The sequence below is a fragment of the Somniosus microcephalus genome, chromosome 22 (genome assembly GCF_052327205.1).
Source record: "Somniosus microcephalus isolate GS21.2 chromosome 22, FLI_Smic_1.0, whole genome shotgun sequence".
Taxonomy (NCBI): domain Eukaryota; kingdom Metazoa; phylum Chordata; class Chondrichthyes; order Squaliformes; family Somniosidae; genus Somniosus; species Somniosus microcephalus.
In genome coordinates, this window is record NC_141008.1 from 29663222 (window position 1) to 29681275 (window position 18054).

The 18054-nt window shown below is 47.1% G+C and overlaps 1 protein-coding gene across 16 annotated transcripts in view; it reads right to left on the bottom strand.

The window, feature by feature from the left end:
- Nucleotides 1-18054, bottom strand: part of LOC147102129 (uncharacterized) — a 330921-nt gene that overhangs the window by 137546 nt on the left and 175321 nt on the right. For 15 of the 16 annotated variants that reach the window (XM_085964374.1, XM_085964369.1, XM_085964366.1 and 12 more), the window contains 5 exons: nucleotides 16638-16673; nucleotides 15716-15811; nucleotides 15422-15457; nucleotides 6799-6906; nucleotides 5185-5211 (listed from right to left, as the gene is read on the bottom strand). In XM_085964374.1, coding sequence (XP_085820500.1) covers nucleotides 5185-5211; nucleotides 6799-6906; nucleotides 15422-15457; nucleotides 15716-15811; nucleotides 16638-16673 — 303 coding nt within the window. The remainder of the gene's footprint in view (nucleotides 1-5184; nucleotides 5212-6798; nucleotides 6907-15421; nucleotides 15458-15715; nucleotides 15812-16637; nucleotides 16674-18054) is intronic. The other variant, XM_085964359.1, reaches the window with a different exon arrangement.

An 18054-nucleotide genomic window follows, 5' to 3' on the forward strand; every position in this document is an offset into this window, starting at 1 on the left:
CTACACCTGTACTGACGAATGGTCATCGACCTGAAACGTTAAATCTGTTTCTCTCTTCACAGATGCTGCTTGACCTGCTGAGTTTCTCCTGCATTTTCTGTTTTTATCTTAAAGGGAGGGTTGATCTTGCTCTCCATCCACATCCTGCTCATTGCAGCCTTGAATCTCGGCCTGAATCTCAGCCTGGAGAGACCTGTACATCAAATCTGCTGGAAAGAACAATGGAGAGAACCGGGGAAGAGCTCAGAGTGCAGACCCCATAGTCTCTTCTAAATCAATACAAGGGCAAATCAAAACCAACCTGCAAAGTTCTGCTCAGTACCCAAAACTCCTTCACACAGCGTTGAATCTCTCCAGAAGCCTCTCTCTCTCTCTCAGAATGCGTGTTGCAAAAATGTCACCAACAAAAAAAGGCAAGAAGTGGTCGCCTTTAAATAGCGGTCCCCTAGTCCCTTTCTGACAGCATAACGCTCCCCTCAACCTGTCGTTGCTAGCAGCAGGCGGTAAGGCAGGGGGCGCCAGTCAATTTCCGGTCCGGGATGCTAACGGGGCGTTGCGCACTCGACTGACGTCACGATCTGCCGGCGCAGGAGATCGTGGCAGTATTGTTTAGCGCCGCCACAAAATGTCCGGTCAATTTCGCGAGAGGCGCAGATATCGCCGCGCCCGGCGCTAGTTGCTTTGCGCCCCACTTAGCGCCCTCTTAAGGTGCGAACGGGTGGCACTACCAACTGAATTTTTCCTCCAATATTCCAGCTGAGGCCTAACCAGCGTTTTATAAAGGTTTAGCAAACCTTTCTTGCTTTAGTACTCTATGCCTCTATTGATCAAACCAAAGTTCTCATATGCTTTTTTAACTTGCCCTGCCACCTTCAAAGAGTTGTGTACATACAACCCCAGGTCTCCCTGTTCCTGCATCCCCTTTAAAATTGCACCATTTTGCTTATATTGTCTCGCCTCATTCTTCATACCAAAACATAGAAACATAGAAGATAGGAGCAGGAGTAGGACATTCGGCCCCTCGAGCTTGCTCCGCCATTCAATGCGATCATGGCTGATCATCCAAACTCAGTACGTTGTCCCTGCTTTCTCCCCATATCCCTTGGTCCCCTTAGCCTTAAGAAATACATCTAACTCCTTCTTGAATATATTTAATGAATTGGCCTCAACTGTCTTCTGTGGTAGAGAATGCCACAGGTTCACCACTCTCTGGGTGAAGAAATTCCTTCTCATCTCAGTCCTAAATGGCTTACCCCTTATCCTTAGACTGTGACCCCTGGTTCTGGACTCCCCCGCCATCAGGAACAGCCTTCCTGCATCTAGTCTGTCTGGTCCTGTTAGAATTTTATAAGTTTCAATGAGATCCCCTCTCATTCTTCTAAACTCTAGCGAATATAAGCCTAATCGACCCAATCTCTCTTCATACGTCATTCCTGCCATCCCAGGTATCAGTCTGGTGAATCTTCGCTGCACTCCCTCCATGGCAAGAACGTCCTTCCGCAGATAAGGCGACCAAAACTGCACACAATACTCAAGGTGTAGTCTCACCAAGGCCCTGTACAACTGCAGCAAGACATCCTTGCTCCTGTACTCGAATCCTCTCGCTATGAAGGCCAGCATACCATTTGCCTTCTTAACCGCCTGCTGCACGTGCATGCTCACCTTCAGCGACTGGTGCACAAGGACACCCAGGTCTCGTTGCACTTCCCCTTTTCCCAATCTATTGCCGTTCAGATAATAATCTGCCTTCCTGTTTTTGCTACCAAAGTGGATAACCTCGCATTTATCTACATTATACTGCATCTGCCATGCATCTGCCGAATCACCCAACCTGTCCAAATTGTACTGGAGTTTCTCTGCATCCTCCTTATAGCACACACGCCCACCCAGCTTTGTATCGTCTGCAAACTTGGAGATATTACATCTAGTTCCCTCGTCCAAATCATTAATATATATTGTGAATAACTGGGGTCCTAGCACCGATCTCTGCGGTACCCCACTAGTCACTGCCTTCCACTTGGAAAAAGACCCGTTTATTCCAACACTTTGCTTCCTGTCTGCCAACCAGTTTTCTATCCAAGTCAGTACCTTACCCCCAATCCCATGTGCTTTAACTTTGCACGCTAGTCTCTTATGCGGGACCTTATCGAAAGCCTTCTGAAGGTCCAAATACACCGCATCCACTGGTTCTCCCTTATCTATTCTACCAGTTACATCCTCAAAAAATTCCAGTAGATTAGTCAAGCACGATTTACCTTTTGTAAATCCATGTTGACTTTGTCCGATCCTGTCACTGTTTTCCAAGTGCTCTGCTATTACATCTTTTATAATGGACTCTAGCATTTTCCCCACTACTGATGTCAGGCTTACCGGTCTATAATTCCCTGTTTTTTCTCTACCACCTTTTTAAATAGTGGGGTTACATTAGCTACCCTCCAATCCATGGGAACTATTCCAGAGTCTAGAGAATTTTGGAAGATGACCAGCAATGCATCTACTATTTCTAGGGCCACTTCCTTAAGTACCCTAGGATGTAGATTATCAGGCCCTGGGGATTTATCGGCCTTCAATCCCGTCAATTTCCCTAACAATACTGATTTCAATCAGTTCCTCCCTCTCATTAGTCCCTATGTTCCCTGACATTTCTGGGAGTTTATTTGTGTCCTCCTTTGTGAAGACAGAACCAAAGTATGTATTTAATTGGCTGCCATGTCTTTGTTCCCCATTATAAATTCCCCTGATTCTGACTGCAAGGGACCTATGCTTGACTTTACCAATCTTTTACTCTTCACATATCTATAGAAGCTTTTACAGTCAGTTTTTATGTTCCCTGGAAGCTTACTCTCATACTCTATTTTCCCCTTCTTAATTAATCCCTTTGTCCTCCTTTGCTGAATCCTAAACTGCTCCCAATCCTCAGGTTTGCTGCTTTTTCTGGCCAATTTATATGTGCTCTCCTTGCATCTTATGCTATCCCTAATTTCCCTTGTTAGCCAATGTTGAGTCACCTTTTTTGTTTTATTTTTATGCTAAACAGGGATGAACAAATTCTGTAGTTCATCCATGCGATCTTTAAATGTTTGCCATTGCCTATTCACAGTCAACCCTTTAAGTAACATTCCCCAATCCATCCTAGCCAACTCGCGCCTCATACCATCGTAGTTTCCTTTATTTAAATTCAGTACCCAAGTCTCTGAATCAAATACTTCACTCTCCATCTTAATGAAGAATTCTATCATATTATGATCGCTCCTCCCCAAGGGGCCTCACACAACAAGATTGCTAATTAATCCTTTCTCATTACATAATACCCAGTCTAAGATGGCCTGATCTCTAGTTGGTTCCTCGACATATTGGTCCAGGAAACCATCCCGTATACACTCTAGGAATTGCTCTTCCACAGTATTGTTAGTAATTTGGTTAGACCAATCTATATGTAGATTAAAGTCACCCATGATAACTGCTGTGCCCTTATTGCACGCATCTCTAATTTCCCGTTCACTTCTCTGCATTAAATTTCATCTGCCATGTGATGCCCATTTTACCAGTGTGTCTATGACCTCTTGAAGTCTGCTACTATCCTCCTCATTGTTTACTACATTTCCGAGTTTTGTGTCATCGACAAAATTTGCAATTATGCCCTGTATAACCATTGGGTGGCATTGAGAGCATTGACTGTACTATTACAAGTATTCCACCATGCATATACATGCTCCATCACTGCTAATACACAAGTAGTGCTACATGGTACTAAATTGGAATGCCAAAAGGCACCAGTGAGTAACAGCAGGGTCCAAACATAGGAACACAAGAAGACCACTCCGCCCCGCGAGTCTGTTCCACCATTCAATTTGGTCATGGCTGATCTGTACCTCAATTCCATTTACTTAATTTGATCCCGATCATTTGATGCTCTTACCTAACAAAAATCTATCAATCTCAGTGTTGACTTTCAATTGGCCCAGCATCCACAGCCTTTTGGGGAAGAGAGTACAAAATTTCCACTATCATTTGTGTGAAAAAGTACCTCCTGATTTCATTCAAAAAAGGCCAAGCACTAATTGTATGATTATGCCCCCTTAAAACCTACAAATGTGACCTCACTGATGCCTAACTATAACCCAGGTTGGAATGAGACAGGTAAAAAACATTTTACTTGCATAATAGTATTCCTGCGACTTCCCTCGACGATTACCTAAACACTCTAGTGCTGGTATTAACTGATATGGCACTAGAATCTGAGGTAAATATGCTACAAAGCCATAACATGATACAACAAGTGGTATCCCAGGAACCCGTTGTGTATGCCTGGAAATATGATGTAATGTTTAAATCTAGTGACTTTTAAGTAACAATGTCAGTTGTTACTGGTGGTGACTGTTGGAATGGGAAAGAAATATCGCAAAAGGGAAAAGACAGCAAAATTCAAAAATCTAGTGGAAAGTATGAAAATAAGACACAAGCTTCAAATACAAATGGAAAATAGTCTAATGGGGATGAATAAATTTTGAATGAAATAATTCATAGTAGGTAGAGCATTGTAGAAAGAGAAAATATTGAGCGATTGAACATTTCATATTGGTCTATGTCCAGGATTGTGACTTTCACTGCTTGTTTCTCATGTGGCGAGATATTTCCTGGTTTCTCTCTGGACAAAGCCCTTATAATTATGACTAGCCAGAGTTGTGAAACTCCTGGCTCATACTCCAAATTCTCTGTATACACAGACAAAGGATATTGTTCAGTTTATGGAACTACAACCTCAGTACAAGGTAGCAGCTACTCAAAGCTGAACTCAATGCAGCCAAATTGCGGAATGATATTTCTTTCTAAAAACACTTTAGGTTGTTAAATATACAATAAAGCGAGAAGACCTGATCGTAATATTTGGACAAATCTACCGACCAGGAGGAAACCATTGTACGATTACGCCCCCTTAAAACCTACAAATATGACCTAATTGATTCTAACGGATGCCTAACTATAACCCAGGTTGGAATGAGACAGGTAAAAGTCATTTTACTTGCATAATACTATTCCGGCTTAAAATTCATGTTTGATCATGAATTTAATTGTTATGTACATTCTATACTTGTCAAGAAGATTGTTCCCATTAATAATCTGTGCTTATTAATACAATAATAATTTGATGCTTTTACAAATTACAAAAGTAGAAAGACTTACCTCCATATTTAGCAGCTGCGTATCCACCTGCAATGACAGAGGATTGACAAGTTATGGCAGAGCAGAGACTAGCTTCGTACAGAGTAGAACAATAAGTAATTTTATGAAGGTCAACAGCACCACCTCATTACAGATAAACCCCATCCTTGTGAACCACCAGATCAGGGCAGTTTAAAATCCCATCAGAAAGGTGGCACTTCTATCAACACAGCAATGCACTGAAATGTCAGCCGAGATCTTGGGCCAAAAATTGCAGGTGGAGGTGTACCTTCGGAGTACGCCTCCAACCGGCGAAAGAATTACGAACCTACCTGCTGGCGGCGAGGCTACGAAAACTTGCGGTCTCAGGCCTCGAGGAGGAGGGCAGCGCAATGGCCCATGGATCCCATGGTCGCAGGCGGTGTGCAAGCGTACCTGGGATCACGTGGGCCTGGTCCTCCAATCACAAAGCAGAATTCCATTTTAATCATTCCCGAATCCCCTAATGAAATGTAATGGGATCCCGAAATCTAAGCTAATTACAATTTACAGAATTGGAATTTTATTCGTACAGTAATTACCGTCATTCCACCAACCTCACTAAAATTTTAATTTTTCGATAATTTTAGACATCATTAAAACTGTAATCCGCACCTGTTTGCAGCAACCATAACACTTCCGTGTGCAATTGCTGGCCAGTCGGTGGGCAAATAGCCCAACTCTACACAAGTGATTGCTTTTCTGTGGCCCGCGCGGATGGCTTGTCAAAGCGTATGTTGACAGGCCGCAAGTTCCAGATTTCTTGTATGCGCGAGCGCATCCAGAAATCCCGAACTTGCAGTGGATTTCAAAGGAGCTATACAAACCGTTAAATCCGGGCCCATATTTTGAAGTACTAGAGTGGGGTTTAAACATATAGGTGCCACTTGCCCATTTCTCATGTGAAAAATTAGCAACCAGTAGAGGAAAATAAGTTGGGCACCTTGGACTCCACTTAGATGCCAAGGAGCACTTGTTTCAATTTTCAGGCAGGCCTTTAAATGATTTGCTGGATGAGATCGACATGTGGTGAGTCACGTGCTGAGGTATACCAAAACCACAAAAGGGTCTTGCGAGGAGCACAGCACCATAAACTAAATAACTTCTTCATTTGTTTAAATAATTCTGGCGTGCACACCTGACACCAATGGAACAGCCCAATCCAATATCACTGGCAGAGCAATTCAGCTTGTAAATGTGTGTTTCCTGACCACCATGTTCGAGACTTAGGAGGCTGTATAGCACCCAAAAAATGGGAGTGGAGTGAGCAAATTTCTCGGCCAGTGATTGTGCTTACTCAAACCTGGGGCTCCAATTTACAGGAGGCACTCAGTTCCAAACCAGGCACGTAGGGGATCCAAAGACTCCTCCAGGGAATCTCACTCCACTTTGTTCTTGTGTCAGGTCATGCATGACCAGGAACTAAGGCTGCATTTGCACGATTACTGCAGTATTGATACAAAGTGATTGACTACAATTATAGTGTAAAAGCATGCTAACAGTTAGCTGGATTGTAAAACTGACAATAATAGACCTTTATCATCATTCAACTCATCTCAATTAATCTAAAATATTGTTGATAAGAGATCAAATTACCTGGAAAACCTCCTGGAACACCTCCATATACACCACCTGGAAGGCCTCCATGTACACCCCCTGGAAGGCCTCCATGTACACCCCCTGGAACACCTCCTGGAACACCCCCTGGAATGTCAGCACAGGAGAGTTACAATCATCAATATGTCAAATTATCCGAAAGGTGGTCATATTTTTGGTACTAAACACAGAATCATGTGGATAAAATTACATGGAATATACAGCACAGAAACCGGCCATTCGGCCCAACCAGTCCATGACGACGTTTATGCTCCACTCAAGCCGCCTCCAATTCTTCCCAACGATGAGGAAGGATGGGAGGAGGCTGGAGAGGTTCTATTCCCTTCTCCCTCATATGCATGTCTAGCCTTCCCTTAAATGCATCTACAGTATATTATTTGCCTCAAACATTCCCTGTGGTAGCAGGTTCAATATTCTCACCACTCTCTGGGTAAAGAAGTTTCTTATGAATTCCCTATTTGATTTCTTGGTGACTATTGTAGGAATCGACAGATCCCTAACTGAAGCACTGAGGTCGAGTCAGTCCGATAATAAAACGAAGTTTAATAGAAACTAGAGAACAAACAATTACATGCAGGAGAAATAATCAACAGGTCTTCTCTGGTGCTGGTTTCATGAGGTCTGAGTTGGGAACCTCCCACTCTCTGACGTCATGACGTCATCACGTTTCCCACCGTTCGGGGCGTCACGTGACCAACGTGATGACGTCATCACGCTGATTCTGGAGCTTATCCAGAACGGCTATTTACATACAGTAAACAAACATAGGTGCTGTAGCACTCTGTTAAAAGCAGTTATACATTTATACAGGAGTCCGTTGGTGGCTTTGCCACATGTGCCCCCCCAGAAGTGTCTTTAACTTCAAAAGTCAATCGCGGAGGATGTCGGACAAGCCTGTCCGAACAACTCCGATATTCCCGGAGAGGAATGGGCTGGTCAGACGATGAGCTGGTCTGCGGAACAGTCAGGTCAGACGAGGTGGTCACGGGCGGCCGCCCACGATGCGGTGGCTGCGCTGCCTCGACCGGTTGCTCAAGGTCCAGGTGTGCGGCCTTGAGGCGGTCCACGGAAATGTGGTCAGGCTTGCCCCCGACGTCCACTAAAAAACTCTTGGCTCCCGCCTGCAGTACCTGGAAAGGGCCTGTATATGGAGGTGAGAGAGGACTACGGTGGGCGTCATGCCGGACGAAAACGAATTTAGCCCGCATAAGCTCCGGCGGAACGTGGGACGCAGGCAACCCGTGATGCGACGTCGTAATGGGCCGGAAAGATTGCGCTGCGGCCCGGTGAGCCTCCAGTTGTTCGGCCGCCGACCAAGGACGCGTTGGTGATGGAAGAAACTCGCCGGGCACCCGGAGCGGCTGGCCATAAACCAGTTCGGCGGCCGATGCCTGCAGGTCCTCTTTAGGCGCTGTGCGTAACCCGAGCATCACCCACGGCAGCTTGTCCATCCACGCGGTCCCCTGGAGGGTGGCCCTCAGCGACGCCTTCAAGGACCGATGAAAACGTTTGCATAATCCATTGGCCTGCGGATGGTAAACCGTGGTCCGATGGAGCTTGGTGCCCAAACCCAAGGCTACGGCGTTCCACAAAGCAGACGAGAATTGCGGCCTGCGATCTGACGAAATATCAGACGAAACGCCGAAACGTGCAACCCAGGATGAAAGAAAAGCCCGGGCGACATCCGCGGAGGTGGTGGACGTCAAAGGAATGGCCTCCGGATACCTGGTGGTACGGTCGACTATGGTCAGAAGATGTGTGAAACCTTGTGACGGTGGTAGTGGGCCCACGAGGTCGACATGGACGTGATCAAAACGCCTCTCTGGTACCTCGAATACGGCGACGGGAGCTTTGACGTAGCGCTGCACCTTAGCCCTCTGGCACACGACGCAGGTGTTGGCCCAGTCACAGACATCTTTTCGCATTCCCCTCCAGACGAACTTGGATGCCAGCAATTTTTGTGAAGCCCGCACGCCCGGGTGCGCAAGCCCATGAATGGCATTGAAAACGTTCCTACGCCAGGACAGCGGAATGATCGGGCGGGGGTCTCCCAAGGAGACGTCGCAGAGCAAGGAGGTGCCAGCCGAGTGGAAAAGCACATCCGCTGGCTGCAGGCAGGACGAGTCAGTACAGAAAGCCTGCGTTTCCGGATCAGCCGCTTGGTCAGCAGCCATGAGTGAATAATCGAGTCTCAGCTGGACGGCCTGGACAGTCGCACGCGAGAGGCAATCGGCGACCACGTTGTCCTTGCCGGCCACGTGCCGGATGTCGGTGGTGAACTCGGAAATAAAGGTGAGCTGTCGTTGCTGTCGAGCTGACCATGGCTCAGATGTCTTGGCCATGGCAAACGTCAGGGGCTTGTGATCCACAAACGCGGTGAATTGGCGTCCTTCCAATAGAAAACGAAAATGGCGGATGGCCAGAAACAACGCCATTGGCGACTAAAAAACGCCAGCGGTTGCCACGTCCCATTGACCCATTGCTCCTGCACGGCGCCTACAGCGTAGTCTGAAGCGTCCGTCGTGAGCGCGATGGTGGTGCCAGGCAGCGGGTGCGCCAACATCGTTGCGTTTGCGAGAGCATCCTTTGTGTCCACAAAAGCGCAATCCATCTCCGGCGTCCAAACCACAGGTTCCTTCCCCGGCTTCCCTCCGAGTGCCTCGTAGAGCGGCCGCATCAGCTGCGCGGCCCGGGGGACAAACTATGGCCAAGGAACTCCTGGAGCGCTTTAACGGATTGCAGGCGCGGGAAAGCAGCGATGGCCGCCACCTTCGACCGAAGCGGCAGTGCCCCTGCCGCAGTGATGCGGTGGGCCAAAAAGTCTATCTGCCACAGCCCGAATTGACATTTGTTCGGGTTGATTATAAGGCCATGCTGATGGAGGCATCGAAAAAGGAGGCGCAGGTGTTGTAGATGTTCCTCTTTCGAAGCATTGGCGACCAGGATGTCATCGAGATACACAAAGAGAAACTTAAGATCCTGCAGCACTGAATCCATGAGGCGCTGGAACGCCTGCGCTGCATTTTTGAGTCCGAACGGCATTCGGAGGAATTCAAACAGTCCAAAAGGGGTAATGACCGCCGTCTTCTGGACGTCCTGGGGGTGGACGGGCACTTGATGGTACCCCCAGACGAGGTCGATTTTGGAAAAAAAACGAATTGCCTGCCAAATGAGCGGAGAAATCTTGGATGTACGGTATTGGGTACCGGTCGGGAGTCGTGATCTGATTGAGGCGCCGATAATCACCGCAGGGGCGCCAACCACCGCCGGGCTTAGGGACGATATGAAGCGGCGACGACCAGGGAATATCCGAGTGGCGAACGATTCCCAGTCGCTCCATGGTGGCGAACTCCGCCTTCGCGGCCTCAAGTTTACTGGGCTCCAGCCGTCGAGCCCGGGCATAAACCAGGGGGCCGGTCGTCGCGATGTGGTGTTCTACACCATGTTTAGCGATCGTCGTCGAGAAGGTGGGTCGAGTGAGATCCGGAAATTCCCCAAGCAGGCGGGTGAAGTCGTCGGGCGCCGGCACGGTGCAGGAACCCGCGTGGGGCGTGCCTGAGCCCCGAAAACAGGGGATGGAGGCAAACGTGGCGGCGTGAATCAGACGGCGATTACGTAAATCAACCAATAGGCCATTGGTACAGAAAAAATCAGCACCGAGGATTGCCTGTGCGATTTTGGCGGTTATAAACCCCCAGTGGAAAAGTTGCCAGGAGAAACACACCTGGATCCGCCGCTTCCCAAACGTACATTAGCGCTGCCGTTGGCGGCCTGGAGTGGAGAACCGCGCCTCCCTGACCTGACGTTGAGGAGCGAAGCGGGAAGGATGCTGCACTGAGCGCCCGTGTCGCACAAAAACCACCGGCCCGAAATGGAGTCGGTTGATATACAATAATTTCCCGGAATCGCCAACTGCCATCGTAGATGCGAAACCGACCTCGGGGTCGTTCTTCCGTTCACGCAATCAGTGCTGCTGCTTCCTCAGTGCAGTTGGCGCGAAACTGCATGGGTGTCGGCAGCATCTAGCTTTTGGACCGAAACGGGCGTGGTAGTAGCAGAGGCCGGTCGGTGGAGGCGCCAAGGTGGGATTCTTCAGGGCGGGACGCTTCGAGGTGGCACAGTACTGCTGCATCACCGCATAAATGGTGTTGGCTTCGGCCGTGAGCGCTACCCCGTCCGTAGCCTCTGACCTGGCGAGGGCTGCTTGCACCTGCTCGGGGAGCTGGCTCAGGAACAGTTCCCGAAACAGAAAACACTGCCGATCAGACACAAGGAGCGTGAGCATCTGGCTCATCAACTCAGACGGCTTAGCGTCGCCTAACCCGGGCAGTGTGAGTAAACGTCGCGCGTGCTCCGCTTTCGTGAGGCCGAAAACCTGCATAAGTCACGCCTTAAGCGTATCATACTTGTTATCCACGGGCGGGGTCTCCAGCAGACTGATGATCCGTGAAGCCGTCGAGCTGTCCAGTGCGGAGACCACGTAAAGATAACGGGTCTGATCCAGCATGATGTTCCGAAGCTGGAACTGAGCCTCCGCTTGGATGAACCAGGAGGCCGCCTGTTGTTCCCAAAATTGAGGGAGCTTCAAAGTCGTTGCATTAACATCCATCGTTTTGTTCTGCGCGTCCTCCGCGAAAATCGTCCGCGAAGTCTCGGGGTCACTGTAGTGTATGTGCTTTAAGTCAGAACTACTTTTTACAGCTCCTGTATACTGTAGTACCGGCAGTAACCACACCGGTATACAAGCTGTGCGCATGCCTCTGTACCCCAGTCTAGAGATTGCCCTCCTCCAGTAAAGACCTGTTATTTGTTTATGTACAGCATCTGTGTAATTATTTATCCACTGAACCACGGGTCTAACAGTGGCGACGAGTGTTGATGCGAATCTACCTGCAACATTAAACAAAAAAAAAACAAAAAAAAATAGTCGAGTCCAGGAACACGGGCGTCGACCACGAGCAACCGCCCAGCAGTCAGGCAGAGATCCAACTTCACTGGGGAGGCTGTGGAGAGCCGGGCTTGGTTCCCCAGCCAAAACGAGCAGTAAGAGACCGGCGACAGGTCCAGAGCAGACCCTTCCTGAGCAGCGGCGGCTGGAGCCGACCGACGGCAGAGAGAGAGAGCCGGGCAGCGTCGACGGGGTAAGAAAAAGGGTGAAGAGAACAGGGCGCAGCCGGGGGTTGATCACCGAGCGGCGTCGAGGAAAAATACTGCAAAACCGGAGAGAGAGAGGGTAAGAAACAGCCGGGTTCTAGACTGAGCGGCGTCGACAAATATCAAGAGAAGAATGCGCAGAGCACAGCCAGGGATCACGGGCTGATCAGGGTCCGCAAGGGATTCCAGGGACCCAGTGTTATTTGGACGACATCTTGGTCACGGGCGAAAATGACGGTGATCACCTCGCTAACTTGGAGAAGGTGCTCGCCAGATTAAAGGAATATGGGCTACGAGCTAATCGCCACAAGTGCGAGTTTTTCCAGAAACAGATCTCGTATTGCGGCCACGTCATCGACGAAGAGGGGTTACATAAGTCCCCCGACAAGATAGAGGCAGTAGTCAAGGCTCCAGCACCGGAAAATGTGTCACAACTGAGGTCGTTCCTTGGGCTGGTAAACTATTACCACAAGTTCTTACCAAATTTGTCGATGGTATTACACCCACTGAACACCCTACTGCAAACAGGGGTACCATGGAAGTGGGATGACGAACGTAGACGAGCTTTCCAGAAGTGTAAAGAATTGATCACATCAAAAGAGGTGTTGGCCCATTTCAACCCAGCACTACCAATTCGTTTGGCATGTGATGCATCACCCTACGGCATTGGAGCGGTGCTGTCGCACAAATTCCCGGACGGTTTGGAGAGGCCAGTAGCCTTTGCGTCTCGGTCACTAACCTCAGCCGAGCGCAACTACGCCCAGATTGACAGGGAGGCCCTCAGTAAAAAAATTCAACCACTATCTGCATGGACAGAAGTTCACCTTGCTGACTGACCACCAACCACTTGTCTCCATCTTTAATCCTAAGAAGGGCGTGCCAGTAATGACTGCACAGCGGTTACAAAGATGGTCCCTGTTTCTAGGGGCGAATCAATATGAAATAGAATATAAAGGCACGAGACAGCATGGGAACACTGATGGGCTATCGCGCCTGCCACTGCCTACTGTGGAGGAAGCACCAGCAGTGGACCCTATCGAGATATTTTATTCATCGATAATTGAACGATTGCCAGTAACAAACGCGGATATAGAGAAGGAGACCCGCAATGATCCGACGCTGTCACGGGTATATGAATTGACGGTGAGGGGATGGCCAACACATGGCGACTCACTGTTGCCAGCATTCTCATCCAGAAGAGAACAGCTGTCAGTATGCCAGGGGACAGTGATGTGTGGATCCAGAGTGGTGATTCCACCCAAGTTAAGGGAGAGAGTGCTCAATGAGCTACATGAAGGTCATCTGGGGGGAGTGAAAATGAAAAGCCTAGCTAGGGCTTATGTGTGGTGGCCGGGAATTGATCAACAAATCGAAGACCTAACTAAGAGCTGCTTAGGATGCCAGAAGGTCCAAAATGCACCACCACATGCCCCTCTACACCCATGGGAGTGGCCCTCCTCTCCATGGCAACGGGTGCACATTGATTTCACTGGTCCATTCATGGACTCAATGTTTTTAATAGCAGTGGATGCTCATTCAAAGTGGCCTGAGGTGATAAAGATGTCTTCAACCACTACAGAGAAAACGATTGCAGTCCTACGGACCATATTTGCCAGAAACGCGTTGCCAGAGCAGGTCTGCTCTGATAATGGACCACAGTTTGTGTCCGGTGAGTTCCAAAAATTCATGAAAAGGAATGGGGTAAGGCATTACACATCCGCCCCGTATCATCCAGCCACCAATGGATTGGCTGAGAGGTTCGTACAAACCTTTAAGAAGGCGATAAAGGCCATGTGCGACGAGGAAATTCCACTACAGCATAAGATGGACAATTTCTTATTAGCCTACCGAAACGCGACACATGCAGTTACCAACCAGACCCCGGCCATGATGTTCTTTAACCGAAGGTTGAGATCTCGTCTGGACTTGCTCAGACCAAATGTGCGAAGAAATGTTGAGGACAAACAATTCCAGCACATCAACGAGAAGCCGACAAGGAGCTTCAATGTAGGGCAACCAGTCTTGGCCCGGGACTATCGAACAGAGAAGAAGTGGCAACCCGGAACAATATGTACAAGGCAGGCGCCATTAATGTACACAGTGGATGTCGGGGAGAACATTGTGAGACGCCACGTCGATCAGATCTTAGCATCACAGGAATGCGTCAACCCCATGTCTCGAGTACCTGGGGATGAACCCGACATACCGGTAGTATCTACTTCAGACCCAGTAGCAGTGGAACCCGATGAACTACCCGATGAAAGGGGGTCAGAATCGCCTCTGCACCAAGAACAAGAACCTCCGGAAAGGCGCTATCCCAAAAGGGTCAGGAAGCCGCCCCAAAGACTGAATCTATAAATGGGCTTTTGTTATTGAATGTACATGTAAAAATGTAATTGTTATTTGAATATTAAGGGGGTATTATTAATCTAAAAAGGGAGGAATTGTAGTGTATGTGCTTTAAGTCAGAACTACTTTTTACAGCTCCTGTATACTGTAGTACCGGCAGTAACCACACCGGTATATAAGCTGTGCGCATGCCTCTGTACCCCAGTCTAGAGATTGCCCTCCTCCAGTAAAGACCTGTTATTTGTTTATGTACAGCATCCGTGTAATTATTTATCCACTGAACCACAGATCTAACAGTCACCAATGTAGGAATCGACAGATCCCTAACTGAAGCACTGAGGTCAAGTCAGTCCGATAATAAAATGAAGTTTAATAGAAACTAGAGAACAAACAATTACATGCAGGAGAAATAATCAACAGGTCTTCTCTGGTGCTGGTTTCATGAGGTCTGAGTTGGGAACCTCCCACTCTCTGACGTCATGACGTCATCACGTTTCCCGCCGTTCGGGGCATCACGTGACCAACGTGATGACGTCATCACGCTGATTCTGGGGCTTATCCAGAACGGCTACTTACATACAGTAAACAAACATAGGTGCTGTAGCACTCTGTTAAAGGCAGTTATACATTTATACAGGAGTCCGTTGGTGGCTTTGCCACACTATCTTATATTGATGGACAAAGCCCTTGTAATAAAGACCTGATAGAATTATGGAACTCCTGGCTCATACTCCAAATTCTCTGTGTAATCAGAATGGATATTGTTCAGTTTATGGAACTACAAGCTCAGTACAGCAGCATCTTCTCAAAGCTGAACTCAATTCAGCCAAATTGCAGAATGGTATTTCTTGCTAAAAATAGTTCAATGTTGTTAAACATACAGTAAAGTGAGGAGAGCTGATGGTACGATTTGGACAAATCCTCCTGCCATGAGGAAACCATTGTAACTGGGCTTGAAATGTATTCTTTGATTGATAATGAATTTATTTGTGACTAACATTCTATACGTGTCAAGAAGATGTTTCCCATTAATAATCTGTGCTTACTAATACAATAATAATTTGGTGCTTTTACAAATTACAAAAGTAGAAAGACTTACCTCCATATTTAGCAGCTTTAGCTGCCGCGTATCCATCTGCATTGACAGAGAAATGACAAGTTATGACAGAGCAGAGAAAGCTGCTTACAGAGTAGAACGAATAATATTCTGAAGATCAACAGCACCACCTCATTTCAGATAAACCCCATTTCTGAAATAATCAATATTAATGCAAATTGTTCAAATCCAACTAACAAAGTACAGTAATCTTTAAGATCACAAGAAAACATGGAATAATTCCCACTAACAAAAAGTAGGATAAGCAATCAAATTAGCAATGAAAGATCAAATTACCTTGAAGGCCTCCAGCAACGCCTCCTGGTAGACCCCCTGGAACGCCTCCCGGTACACCCCCTGGAACGCCTCCTGGTAGACCCCCTGGTACACCCCCTGGAACGCGAGCACAGGAGAGTTACAATCATCAATATGTCAAATTATCCGAAAGAAGATCATATTTTTGGTACTAAACACATAGAATTATGTAGATAGAATTACATAGAATATACAGCACAGAAACAAGTCATTCGGCCCAACCAGTCCATGCCGACGTTTATGCTCCACTCGAGCCTCCTCCCAGCCTTCCTAACGATGAGGAAGGATGGGAGGAGCCTGGAGAGGTTCTATTCCCTTCCCCCTCATATGCTTGTCTAGCCTTCCCTTAAATGCATCTACAGTATGTTATTTGCCTCAAACATTCCCTGTGGTAGCAGGTTCCATATTCTCACCACTCTCTGGGTAAAGAGGTTTCTTATGAATTCCCTGTTTGATTTCTTGGTGACTGTCTTATATTAATGGACAAAGCCCTTGTAATAAAGACCTGACAGAATTATGGAACTCCTGGCTCGTACTCCAAATTCTCTGTGTAATCAGAATGGATATTGTTCAGTTTATGGAACTACAAGCTCAGTACAGCAGCATCTTCTCAAAGCTGAACTCAATTCAGCCAAATTGCAGAATGGTATTTCTTGCTAAGAATACTTCAATGTTGTTAAATATACAGTAAAGTGAGGAGAGCAGATGGTACGATTTGGACAAATCCTCCTGCCATGAGGAAGCCATTGTAACTGGGCTTGAAATGTATTCTTTGATTGAGGATGAATTTATTTGTGACTAACATTCTATACGTGTCAAGAAGATGTTTCCCATTAATAATCTGTGCTTACTAATACAATAATAATTTGATGCTTTTACAAATTACAAAAGTAGAAAGACTTACCTCCATATTTAGCAGCTTTAGCTGCCGCGTATCCACCTGCATTGACAGAGGATTGACAAGTTATGACAGAGCAGAGACCAGCTTCGTACAGAGTAGAACAAAGTAACATTCTGAAGATCAACAGCACCACCTCATTTCAGATAAACCCTATTTCTGAAATCATCAATATTAATGCAAATTGTTCAAATCCAACTAACAAAGTATAGTAATCTTTAAGATGACAAGAAAACATGGAATAAGAAAAGGCTATTTGCCCATTAAATCCCGATTCTTACTTAGAGCACGTGCAATTTACCTTTTCATGGATTTACAGGAAAACCTGACTTTTTTTTGTATATTAGATGGCATTGCAACAGGTTACATCCAAAATGGACTGAAGTTGCAAGGGCAAATGTCTCACAAAATAGTGTCTGATGGCTAATGGGAGCACAGAGAAGCTTGCTGAACAAAGGTTGCTCGAGTATCAATTAGGCTGGGCTACCAACAGAATTCCCAGCTCAGTGGTTACTCCAGTAATCTTTGTTCAGCAAGTGATGAATAATACTTTATCTGATCAATTGCATACATTGACTAGTCTTCTTTGGAAGTAGTGTTTGAAGCTTCATCACTCATAATCTTTGGAAACATAGATACATAGAAGATAGGAGCAGGAGCAGGCCATTCGGCCCTTCGAGCCTGCTCCGCCATTCAACGAGATCATGGCTGATCATCCAAATTCAGTACCCGGTCCCTGCCTTCTCCCCATATCCCTTGATCCCTTTAGCCTTAAGAAATATATCCAACTCTTTCTTGAATATACTTAATGAACTGGCCTCCACCGCCCTCTGTGGCAGAGGATTCCACAGGTTCACCACTCTCTGGGTGAAGAAATTCCTCCTCATTTCAGTCCTAAATGGCTTACCCCTTATCCTTAGACTATGACCCCTGGATCTGGATGCCCCGGCCATCAGAAACATCCTTCCTGCATCTAGTCTGTCCAGGCCTGACAGAATTTTATAGGTTTCGATGAGATCCCCTCTCAATCTTCTAAACTCCAGTGAGTATAAGCCCAATCGACACAATCTCTCCTCATACGTCATTCCTGCCATCTCAGGTATCAGCCTGGTGAATCTTCGCTGCACTCCTTCCATGGCAAGAACGTCCTTCCTCAGGTAAGGCGACCAAAACTGCACACAATACTCAAGGTGTGGTCTCACCAAGGCCCTGTACAACTGCAGCAAGACACCCTTGTTCTTGTACTCGAACCCTCTTGCTACGAAGGCCAACATACCATTTGCCTTCTTAACCGCCTGCTGCACCTGCATGCTTACCTTCAGCGACTGGTGTACAAGAACACCCAGGTCTCTTTGCACTTCCCCTTCTCCCAATCTATTACCATTCAAATAATAATCTGCCTTCCTGTTTTTGTCACCAAAGT